The 13,145-nt window shown below is 33.6% G+C and overlaps 1 protein-coding gene across 1 annotated transcript in view; it reads right to left on the reverse strand.

The window, feature by feature from the left end:
• Window positions 1-2,050: 2,050 nt before the first annotated feature.
• Window positions 2,051-13,145, reverse strand: part of LOC124960418 (protein NPAT) — a 62,996-nt gene continuing 51,901 nt past the window's right edge. Inside the window, exons 14-18 of the mRNA XM_047519177.1 lie at window positions 12,813-12,928; window positions 12,623-12,731; window positions 6,095-6,155; window positions 4,849-5,989; window positions 2,051-3,715 (exon numbers count right to left, since the gene is read on the reverse strand). Coding sequence (XP_047375133.1) covers window positions 3,638-3,715; window positions 4,849-5,989; window positions 6,095-6,155; window positions 12,623-12,731; window positions 12,813-12,928 — 1,505 coding nt within the window. The 3' untranslated portion in view covers window positions 2,051-3,637. The remainder of the gene's footprint in view (window positions 3,716-4,848; window positions 5,990-6,094; window positions 6,156-12,622; window positions 12,732-12,812; window positions 12,929-13,145) is intronic.

Raw genomic sequence — 13,145 nt, forward strand, 5'->3', positions numbered from 1 at the left:
AATTTTAATTTAAAATAACACAAGTGATCCTAAGGTTAATTTGGAAGGGGAATGGGAATAGGAAAGACAGTAAAATGAATTGGACATAACTTTCCTATTCTCATGTATGAATACACAACCAGTGTAACTCTACATCATGTTCAACTACAAGAATGGGATTGAAATTGTAATGGGTTGCACCCTATGTATGTAGAATATGTCAAAATACACCCTACTGTAAATATCTAATAACAACAAATAAAAAAGTTAATTTGACAGTATAAAAGGCAATATTTGAAAAAAAAAAAAACAAGAATAATAACAATGGATTAAAAAGTTATAATGATTCAATCAAAAAGCAGTCTTTGCACTGCCAAAGTATTTTATGTCAATAAATCAATATAATGATGTAAAATACTCTATAAACCAAAGTATAGTGTGTATCTGTACAAATTTAATATGCTTTCAAAATTCTTGATCATAAACCTTTAGACTTAGCTGGGTTTCATAATTCAGAATATATGGTATTTCTAAATAGTGTCTCAATGTATGTAATCATAGGCTCCATTTAAGCCTAGAATAGCATTCTAATTAAACACACTACTATTTTTATAGTAAAATATGAAAATTTATACCAAATGAAATAAAGAGTAGCTTCATGTCATTCCAGGCTAGGTTTTGCCATGTAATGAGTTCTGATGTTAAGGGGAAAAAATTGGTTGTCAGAAACCTTTTGGATTTAGAATTGTAAATAAGAGATTGTGAATCATTATAGGATGAAAAGACATTCTAAGTAAATGAATGGGAAGGGGAAAGTTATTTTAACACATTACACTAAATGGTTATTTAGAGATACAATATACTTTGATCCTTGTTTCACACTAGGTACCCAAACAATACATGTGGATTAGGAGCTACCTCCTAATTTTAACAAATCAAAGAAATAAAAGACTCTAGAATATACCCCTAACAAGGGACAACCACATGCTATGGAAGAAATAACAATTTTCTGGCAGGAATATCAACTGATATAAATTTAGGGCAAAATGTGTTAATATTTCTCAAAAATGCACTTTTTGATTGGGTAATAATACTTGCTAAAATGTTTCTTAAGGAAATAATTAGTAATATGAACATATGTTTATTTACAAAAATGCTCACTGTTGTTATTGATTATAATAGCTAAAATCTAGAAAATCCTTAAAAATATTAGGAAGTTATGCTTATAATGTATGTTCAACATAGTGAAAATTTTATAAAAAAAAGACTAAGTATACTGCAATAATAATGAATATTATAAAAAGTCCATTAAAAAGGGAAGCATAATAATAATAAGGTCAAGCTTGATATATAATTTCAAGAAGCTAGCCTGAGCCTGAAAGACAGTGGCTTGGTAAAAAATAAATGAAGCATATATAGTAATATGCTTTTGAAATTATTCCTTATCAAAACACCAATCTTCATTTCTCTAATAGTCATGATATCCATCTTTTGCCTGAATGCTGATGGATATTTTGTCATGTGCAGTTTCAAAATATTATAAGGCTCTAACAATGTTAAGGGCCATAATAATAAAATATTTAAATTACAAGAGCTCTGAGATTTTGCACACATTGATTACATTAGCAACTAAGAATTGTCTATCTTACCAACTGGATCCTTATAGATACTTATAAAAATAGCCACACACTGCCATTTATGTTATATTTAAATCTTAAAAATCAGTCTCTGGGCTGTTAAAATAGGTTACCAGGTACAAGAGTCAAAGTCCAGATCATTTAGATTTTTAAAGGTAAAATGAACAGCATGGTTTAGCTCTTACACATAAAATGTCCAGGTTGTTTTTGGACTATATCTAGTGGCTCCCTGGGTAGTTAACTAAAAAGCCTAAAAAAAGTTATCTTATTTGTGTATTCTCAGTACCTAGCACATATAAATATTAACTGAGAAGAAAATCTGTAATTTTCAGCATTATATGAATTCCTCAGAAATAAGAAGCAAGAATTAACTGATTTGCAAAAAACTTAGTTTCTAAATAGAACTGCCAATATAATCCTATAAAGGACTGCCAAAGTAACTCAAACTTGTGAAGTTCATGAAATGATTTATTTAAACCTAACTGTAGTACAGTGTCAAATTGAGTTAAACATTAACTGTATGATATTTATTTCTTTAGGAATAGACCATTGTAGTATCATAAAAATTTGTTACAAAAGAAATTTCTGCAGTAAAGTCCAGCAAAATTAAGAAGACATGATTTCTACATTGAAAACTGTTATGTTAGAGTAGGATGGATTTATTTTTTAAAAGGTCCAGTACAAAAAAATGGTTGAGTAAAGTGACTTTTTAACAAAATATACACCTATAGGAAAAAAAAAAAATCCTAATATACTGATAATTAAACAGAAAGCATTTAAGAGAACATACTTTAATATCTAGGCACAGTTGGTTAGGTATCAATTATAAGTTCTGTTATCATTTATAAGTTTAAACCAGTTCTTCAACTTGACTATTGTGTAAGTCCAATACAGAGAAGGCACCTCTCTCACTCTCCTTAAGGACCTTTTGAGAGTAACTATAACATTTTATAAGGGACACACAGACAGTGCACTATATCTAAGTATAGATATAGTTATTTAACACACCCCATTTTGGGAGAAACTAAATTAAAATATAAAACTATGATTTTTCTTTTTACATCTTATGATGGACATGACTTTCTAAAAGGACACCAGAAGATCAACCTCCACACAAACTTTAACATAGAATACAAGATTAAATTAAAATGTGCATTGGTCACTATTATGTGGAGAGTTACATGAATTAGTGCAATTCTTTATATCCCCAGTGCTTAGGGGAAAAGTTTATATATGCCAAGAAATCTCAACTACTACAAAACTCAACTTTTTATGGCTCAATAGTCTAACCACTCATAAGGTTCTGAAAAAGATCTTAGAAGTTATAAATGAAAGATCAGAACACTCAATAAATGGTTTACAAAATTCTCTCTTTAAAACAAAGAGAACAGAATGACTAGAAGAAATAAAGTATAAAATCTCAGTAATATAGTTTTAACTGCAATAATGAGAAGGGGTGGTAAAGTACTGACTGTAGAATAAATTCAAACTATTGATTTCTGATTAGATACTTTACTACTAATTGAGGTGGTTATCATTTTTTGTACTGAGTGGCTATGTATTTAAATGTCCTAAGAATTAATGAAGGCAATTTATAAGGATAAGCATCATTTTCCTCCAAAAGAAATGAGAAACTGTTCCAGATGAATAAGCCTCAGGGAGGATCATAAGAAGTCAAAAAAACACAGTGTAAGAACATTAGGCTATTTTAACCTCTATTTTTAACCAGATTTACAGAATATTTACAATATGCAACGGTCAAAGCTATACAGTTTTGCAGATTGGCTTTACTTACATTTCTGCAAATGGTTTTTTCTAAAATAAAAATATACCAAGTAAGTCTATTTACAAACTAGGAAGCTGCTTCAGAAACAGCATGATTTAGATATAAAGTGAAATTTCAGTACAATGAAAGTGCAGGTCATGCTTTCAGATTCTGTCAATATCCCATTCCCTACACTCAAGAGTTTGAGGGATATAAGTTTTAAACAGCTACTTTAGTTCTTACATTTTTGGAATGTTTACTCATCATAATGCAATGATAATAAAAATTTGTCCACATCCATTCCTGCTGGAAAGGAACAAGGTAGCTTCTTTTTCTGTCAAAAAAAGAAAGAAAGAAACTCAAATGAAGTCAGTTTTCTTAATGAATCATCTAAAACATATTGGGTTCTCCCGTATACTATTAAAATTGCCAAAATTATTTAGTCTATTAGAATTTTAGTTTTACAGAGAAGTAGAGGCAAGTTTTATAAACACAAAGTTAATTAAATATCTTGTAATGGTACTTCAACATTACATAAATCCTGAGTGTCTGAATACTGAATGAGACAAGATAGAATATACTTTCTATAGGGTGGTCATTACTGTAAAACAAAAATTTCAGAAACCTCAACTAATAGACACTAAGAGTTATAGGTACTTATCAAATTCCGAACAAATTCCGATACTTTACATACACTCAAATTTTATGTCCTGAAACCACAAGGTAAGATGTATATGTGAAAGGATGAGGATGAGAATCAGAGAAGCCAGACTTAACCACTGTCAGTCACAAAGCCAATAAGCAGCAGATACAGGATTCAAATCCAGGCTTGCAGGATAGCAAAACAAGATTTTTTTTCCCTGAAGTTATACTTCATTTTAAACACTTTCTTTCTATTCAACCTAGCTACTAAAAATATAGCTAAACAAGTATAAAATAAACAGATTTTACTCATTAAGATTATTGTCCCTTCAATGTCTTCCTATAGACAACCATGTTGAAGAGAAAACAGATAAATTTAATTTTTCCTCTGCTCCACCACATAAACATCTTTAAGGGTATGGAAGAGAAGACATGAAAAAACCTTCAGGTCTGAGAGGAACACAGTGGTGTTTTACTTGGTAATTTCATATAACAGTGGTTTCCCAATCTTTCATCCCTTCCGTCATCTCATGAAAAAACCTGGGTCCTACACCATGACAGAAACACTTGCATTTCCCAAGGAAAACATTTATAGTTTAACACCTTGGTAATTGTTTTAAAAAATGCTGTGTTTCATCTTGACAATTTCTGAGTTTCACAATGCTTAAGAAATACTGCTACATAAATGTACTTTGTCAATCAAGATTCAATGTTGCCTTGACTAATATTCAGTTAGGTAGTAGTGGCAAAAAATGTTGAATTACCTAATCTCAGTACTAAAGGAAGGGAAAGGTATGGTTTTGAAATTAAAAGTTTCAAACTTGCCTTAATCTTCTTCTTTTTCATTGGTATTGATGAGTTTGTAAGATTTTTACTAGAAGAACGGGAGTTTCGCTCCCGCTCATCTAATTCCTCAATCTTCCGCTTTTTTGTGGTGCTTCTTGAAGATGTTCTAAATTGTTGTGTGTTATCTTTCAAAGGAGTTGCAGAACTAGTCCTAGAGATGGCTGCTCTGGAGAGAATCATTAGCGTATGGGCAGCCATGTTTACGCTGTTCTCACTGCCTGTTTCACTGGCAGGGCTGCAGGCAGGCAAGTCTGGAGTTACAGGCGGGATCATTACTTTGGGTATGCTACTGTCTTCACCAAAACGCCTGCTAGAGGGGGCTTTGATACCATCTGTAGGTTCTTCTTTATGTTTTTCCCCTGTTCCTGAGCCAGGTGTCCGGGGTACAGGTAAATCACTACTATCAGCTAGCCTATTTACTGGGCTATGCAACTGAACATCTTGTAATATTTCTGTGGTAATCAAGGAAGATGCAGATTTAGTTTGTTCTTGTTTCAGATCCTTTACGGCTGTACCCACTGAAATGACACTTTTACTGTTTGTGGATGTAGCTTGTTTTTTGGTCAATTCTTGCAGAGAAGCTATAGTCTTCTCATTCCGTAAACTCCCATTTTGCTGTCCGACAGATAATTTTGAAGCTTCTGGATTTTTCTGTCTCTCTACATCACTACATAATTCATTTTCCTTATTAGCTGTTGCTTTATGGAAAGATTCAAGTACCATCTCTGCTGGTGAAACTTTCTTTTCTGACTGAGTTTCTCTTATGGTGGTATGCCGGCTAACTGCAATTTCTGATTTAGATAAAATCTTGGGCATAGGAGTTTTCTCTCTTTCTTTTTTGGTAGCATTATTAGAAGGGGGTTTTAAGGTAGAGGACACAATAGGTAAGTCAAGATGAGGAAAGGAAGTTTCATTCCTTTCTTTGTCTTGGGACACCAACTTGTGATTAGGCCCCTGTGTATTTGTCATAGGAGAAGCAGCACTATCAAAACAGAGCACACGTCTGTGGCTTTCAAAAGGTTTGCTACTTGGAACGATACTCTCTACTGTGAAGGGAACTGTGGTTTCTTCCATTTTTTTCCCGAGTTCTGTGGTCATATTCTTGTCAGAAACTTCAATTCTACCAAAACAAAAATAGAGACAAATTATTTCTAGCAACATAAAGAAATTATGTTCTTAGTTTGAGCATTCAAATAATCTATAATAGAAGCTTCTTTATCCTCACCTTTGTGCATGACATCCAACTGAATGAGTTGATAAATCTGCCAAATTATTTACCGGTTTTCCTGGAATTATAAATGAATTCATTAGAAAAGAGAATGCTTATTCTTGAGAGAAAGAAGATACTCCTTTGAAAGAGGATGAATAGATAATATTACATACTGTGAGAAAAGGTTCTAAATGATAGCTAATGTACAAACAAAATACTTTCTCATACTGGCTTTTAAAAAGCAGCAGTTTTGTAATATATAAAAAATGGCCACTCGCACATTCTAAAGAGGAAATCTAGATATGGAGCAAATGATTTGCTTCAACTCAGGCAAATATTATGAATTCAGTCTTTGGATCTATGTATGCTCCATACAGTACTTAATTTACTACACTTGTCTACCAGTACCTGTGAGGAAATTGTTCTAGGACCCTGACAGATACCAAAATCTGCAGATGTTGAAGTTCCTTATATAACATGGCACAGTACTGCCTACAACTTAAGCACATCCTTTAAATCATATCTAGGTTACTTATAATATAATGTAAATGCCATGTAAAGAGTTGTTATGGCATATTGTTTAGAGAATAATAAAAATCTGTGCTTTTTCAGACATAATTTTCCCCCACTGAAAACTAAATAAATAAAGGTATTGTGTCCATCTATAACTAAAAAAAATTAAAAATAAAAGATATTTAAATAAAGCAATATGTTATACCTACTTAAAAATTTTGCCCATGTAACTGTCAGGTTTGCAAGCTTGTGTTTACTCAAATCACTTACTCAAAATAGCTATATTTTAATTTCTAGGTTTCAGAGTTTAGATGGGAAAGAAGCAAGATGTGAAAGTTTGAAAGGGTCACAAAGATGAGATCATGAGGGACCTTGTGCATGATACAAAAGTGATTTCAGAGACAATCTTCAAGAGTTGTAAACAGGGAAGATGCACTAATAGATTTATGTATGGAAGATTAATCTGTCAGTGATGTAAAAGATGGAATAGAGAGGGGAGAAAACCGAAAGCAAGAATTCTAGAAAGATGTCTCTATTCCAGATAAAAGGTGATGAGGACTAGGGATGTGGCTCAGTGGTAGGGTGCATGCCTACCAAGTATGAGGCCCTGGATTTGATCCTCGGCACCATGTAAAAAAAATAAGTAAAATAAAGGTATTATGTCCATTTACAACTAAAAATAGTTTTAAAAAGAGATGATGAGCAACTTTGAGTCAAAAGTGGACGTTAACTTGAATAAGGAGGAGAAAGGAAGAATCAATGGTGATATTAACCAAGGGGGAAAAGTAGACAATGGAGGTTTCTGAGGAAGAGAGGAAATAGTCTTGAGTTTTATTAAATTAGCAAGGGAAAAGCACTATATTGAGTGATGGCTCCAGAAGCCGCCACTAGTATCTACAGGTATAGCAAAGAAAAGTAAGGTAAGAATGGAAAGACAAAGCACATGGCAATATTAGGCCACTGGTGACTTCAGTGTTAGTTTTAGCAGAAACATGAGAAAAGACAATAAAGTGAATAAAGGAGTGGAATAAAACTAAGGAAGTTTACAGCCAGAGAGAGAAGAAGTCAAAAAAGAAAATTTTGAGCTGGGCACAGGAGTACGCCTTTAATTATAGCTACTCGGGAGGCTGAGGTGGGAGGATCCCAAGTTCCAGGTCAGCCTAGACAAGTTAGGGAGACGCTCTCTCAAAGTAAAAAACAAAGAGTGGAAGATGCAACTCGACCCACCAGTGGTACAGTGAGCCTAGGTTCAATCTGTTAAAAAGTTGAAAGATATTTAAGAGAAGATAGAATCTAGAGTACAGGTTGACTGTATTAACCTTAGAAAGAACAGGAGGTCATTATTCCCTTAAGAAAGATGGGAAAAAGGGATGGATGATTTTGAAAGAAGGTACAAACTGAATGGGAGGGATGATCAGAAATGAAATTTACTATTGATAAATGGAAGATGAAATTAAGGCCTGAGAGTAAAAAGCCAGGGATTAGATAGATTTGAGAACTGCATAAGACTAGAATAGTTAGTTTCAAAGGTGGCTGAGGATGTGGCTCAGTGGTAGAGCACTTGCCTACCAGCACCAAAAAAAGTGTGTGTGTGGGGGGGGGAGGGAATGGGAGAGAAAGCAGACAGGGGGATATTTGAAATAATTGCAAAGTGGTAAAGTCAAAAATTGTTAAGTCAGAAATTTTTAAGTAGTATGGAATGGCAATGCTTCTTTGAGAAGCCCAGGTGTAAAAGCAGAGATGGTTGGACAGATCAAGGGCTGTAGAGTAGCCAGTGGGTATGGAAAAGAATGTGGATAGGCAGGTTTTAAAAGAGTACTGGCAAAAATGGCTATTGTGGTAGACTGTGGGTCTAGGTATATAGGAAAAGAGGTAAATTTGGAAAGAAGACGAAAATTCAGGTGAAAGGTGAGGACTTAAGTAACACAAGCTATGATTGGCTGAAGATAAATTTAATGGTTATGTGGAAATGACAGTATTTTGAGAGAGGTTACTGGTGTTTAAATATCTTATACAGCTAATAAGAAGGTAAAACATCCAAGGTGTTTGGCTGAAGTGAAGAAAGTCTCCGGAGTGGGAAGGATCAAAAACCCAGGGGCTAGGATATTTTGGGAAGGTTAACTACATGGACATTTTGTCATTATTATTTACACACACACACACACACACACACACACACACATTTTGGTACTGGAGATTGAAGCCATAGTCTTGCTATATTGCCAAGACTGGCCTTGAACTTGCAATCCTCCTGCCTCAACCTCTAGAGTCATTGGGATTCCAACTGCAACCACCTTTGTCATTCATTATGATGGAAAAATTTATGATTAGGGGCTGGGGATATAGTTCAGTTTATAGAATGGTTGCCTGTCAAGCACAAGGCTCTGAGTTCAATCCTCAGCATCACAAAGGAAAAAAAAAAAGAGAGAGAAGAGGCCTGAGAATTATGTGCTGTAGTCATCATGGTACTGAATAAAAATCTGGTGTTACTTTGTGGATGGTGGTTTTTGTCAACACAAATCTTTAATTTTTAAGTAGTGGATGCCATTAAATTTTTTCCGCTTCTAAATTATGCTTTTCTCATTACAAAAAAATTCTTTATCCCAATGTTAGAAATTTTAAAAAAATCTTTTATTTGTTCTAATTAGTTGTACATGACAGAATGAATTTCTACATTTTGATAGATCATACATAAAGAGTGTAATTTCTCATTTTTCTGATGGTACACACTGCAGGATCACACTGGTCATGAGTCATACATGTACATGAGGTAATAATGTCTGTTTCACTCTACTATCCTTCCTACCTCCCTTGACCTCCCTTCACTCCCCTCTACCTAATATAAGGTATCTCTATTCTTCGTATCCACCACCTGCCTTATTGTGAATTAGATCTGCGTATCATAGAAAACAATTGGCCTTTGGTTCCCAATGTCATAAATTCTTACACATTCTTCTATCCCTTCACTGTTCTGTGTTTGACTTTTAGGTCTTTAATCATCTTGGAATTCACCTGTATATGAGGAAGGGATTTAATTTTTAGGTGTTTTTATATATGGCCAATAACTCTCATATTAAATAATCCATCTTATTCTTCTCATGTTACCTTTAACATACACAGTGCATGGTCTCCTAAACTGTTTTGTTCCATTTGTCTTTTTTTGTTTTAATTACCACAACTTTGCTATATTTTATTATGTAGAAATAAGGTTTGTCCTCTGCTCTTCTATCTTAGCTATCCATGAACTTAATTCTTCCTTACAGATTTTATAAACAATTTCCCTGTTTCCCAAAATATTAAAAATGGCATTTTTAACTGGAATTATATAGAATTTTTGATTAAATTGGGAGCTGGCAACTTTAACAGGGTTAAATCTTCCAATCTATGAACATGGTTCTCTTCTATTTAGGACTTCCTATAATCCTTTGAGAGATTTCAAATTGCATTTGTAACATTTTTGGTTAGGGTACTTATGTATTTTATTATTTATTTTTTAATATTTTTAGTTGTAGATGGACACAATGCCTTTTTAAAAAAATTTTTATGTGGTGCTGAGAATTGAACCCAGTGCCTCATATGTGCTAGGCAAGTGCTCTACCACTTAGTCACAACCCCAGTCCATGTATTTTATTATTTCTGTGGTCATTATAAATGGTACCTTATTTTCTATTACATTTAAAAATTTCTTGTTGCTGGTATATAAAAACATAATTCTGCTAAATTAATCATACCTGGAAACCCTGTTGAATTCTTACTAGTTTTAGTAATTTCTCTATTGAATCCCTTGGCTTTCTGTGTAAAAATCATGCCTTTGTCACAAGAGTTTTATCTCTTTCTTCAACTCTTCATACCCATTTGCTCATGTATCGTCTGAGGGCTACATATGGGACTACATGCAAACTTGCACATGGTAAAGGTAGAATCAGAAGTCAGTGGGAAAAAACTGGATTAAATAATTTATTGGTGTTGGAAATGTTGGCTATACTATATAGAAAGGTGAGAATAAGCATTTTTGTTTTGCTCCCAATTTTAAAGGAAGTTTATGATGTTTACTACAGATAGCCTTTAAGAACATTTATCATAAATAGATGCTGAATTTTACTATTTTTTTTCTGGTATTAACTATGTAATAGGATAAAAAGTAAGCATTAGACCAAGAAGATATTTGTGATATTATTAATAAAGGATTAATATCTCAATAGACAGGCAATCTAATATAGAAGAAAAGGAATATGAGAAGCAATTCACATGAGAAATATATACATAAGATAATTCTGAATCTTATTAATATAAGAATGATAGGAGACACAATAATACCACTTCACATCAAAGTGGCAAAAGTTAAAATATTACATGGTACCAAGCATTGGCAATGTTGTGAGGCAAATAGTAAAAATAATGAAACTGTAAACTCTTTTTCTCTGACTCAGAAATGCTACTTTTGGGTATATGTCCCAACAAAACCCTTATAAGGATCCATGCAAAGGTTTCTACAGAGATGTTCATCATATCATTGTTTGTCAAATAAAATCATCTTGGAAACATCTTAAACATCCATTGATCTGGGTATGGTGGTACACACCTGTAATCCCAGTGACTCAGGTGGGAGGCTGAGGCAAGAGGATTGCCTCAAGTTAAGAGGCCAGTCTCAGTAATTTAGTGAGACCTTGTCTCAAAAAACTAAAAATGGTTGGGGATGTTGCTCGTTGGTAATGTGTCCTGGGCTCAATTCCCAGTACTTCCCTGTCCCCTAAAAAGTTCATTGATAGGGGATCACTAAATCAAGTAAGTTTATGTAAATAATGACTTTCTAATGGTCATTAAGTGGAATAAGACAGATGAGAGAAGGAAATAAAAATAATACATAGCAGCAATAAAGTTTAACAGGGTGCCAATAAAACAAAGCACAAATTAAACCTACATTACTAGGTATTCCTGTTAGCTAAAAACTGATCACACTATTTGGTGAGTTCTCAGTTATCACTGCCCTAAGACAATGTAATGTGTTAAGAGATGCAGCATAAGCATGAGAGAAAAAAACAAAACAAAAAAACAGAATACCCAACTGAGCCACTGCTTATTAAAATAGTTTCTTGAATAAAGTTACACTTGAGTTAAGTTTGAGGTATAAAAAACAGATTGAGGGTGATGGGTGAGAAGAGAGAATTTTAAGTGGAGGAAATAACATGGGTAAAGGGACAAGAAAGGTCACTAAGTATAAGGTGAGCAACAAGTACAGTTGGTATAAAGACCATGTTGAAATGTAGTTAAGAGAAGAGAATGGAGGGGTTGAGAAGTGTGTATGAATGGCACACTGAGGAATTTCAGTTTTAGCCTGTGGGCAATAGGGAGTTACTGAAAGACTGTATGTGGGGAACCAATCCATTCAGATTTGTATATAAGGGGAAAAAGTCACTTAGACAATGGATATAGAATGAATTGGAAAAAGAAGAAACAAGAAGGCAGATCAGGATAAGACACTATTGATACAACTTAGATGAAAAAATGATTAATATTTTAATTAAGAGAAATGTGTTTTAAGAATGACTCCCAGGTTTTTGACATGGGTAGATAAGATGGTTGGGCATTCTTACAGCTTGTTAGAAATAAGGAAACCAAGGTTCTGAACCTGTCCTATTAATTCAGCATCTGCATTTAACAAGATCCTCAGGGAGTTCATATGCACAAATTTGAGAGGCATTGCTTTGAAATCTCATACAATATACCATGCATTTACTAATCACTTTAAAAGTTATCAGGAAAAATAGGGTTTTTACTTATCTTAGGGTGCACCAAAGAACAAACCAAAAACCAGCAGGCAAAAGGTAAAAGCTCAACATAGGAAACAATTTTATCAGAACCAAAGCTACACATTAACTGAATTGGCTGAATATCCGTTACTACCAAACATTACACAAATGTAGGATGATCACATGTTAGGAATGGTACAGGTAGTGAAACAAACTACCCTCAGGTGTTTCTGTAAACAAATGAATATACAACCACAAAATCAACTTAAAAAAATGGTACCTGTACAAGGCTTGTTTCTTAGTCCCTGAGTCTTCTGAGATTTTGGAGGAACGGGGAATTGAGGGATACTTCTATTGCATACAGGTGCTGCTAAAGGCATATGAAGGACCTAGAAGAAGAAGCCATTAATTATGTTACATTTGAAAATCTTCACTACCATTTTTAATTTAAAAAAAAAAAAAAATCTTACCTGTTGAGGAGAAGCAGAAAAGGTATTTCCATTCTGTCCAACTACAGATACAGGGATCATTCCCACCATTCCTTGGAGTACAGGTTGGACAGGAGAAGCAATTATGATGGCAGAACCTAAAAAAAATTCTCATAAAACTTCTCATAATGTTTGGCATAAACCAACATCGTTAGTACTCTGAAATAAATTCTATGAACAATCTCTTTCTTACAATCTACTCTCCTTTAAAAAAAAAACCGATTTAAGAATAGCAAGGCTAACAAGAAAAAAATCAATTTGAACATTAAGTTGTTAGCCTTAACTAGCTAGCCTTTAGCTAGGTTAAATCAACAT

The sequence above is a fragment of the Sciurus carolinensis genome, chromosome 11 (assembly GCF_902686445.1).
Source record: "Sciurus carolinensis chromosome 11, mSciCar1.2, whole genome shotgun sequence".
NCBI classification, from domain to species: Eukaryota; Metazoa; Chordata; class Mammalia; order Rodentia; family Sciuridae; genus Sciurus; species Sciurus carolinensis.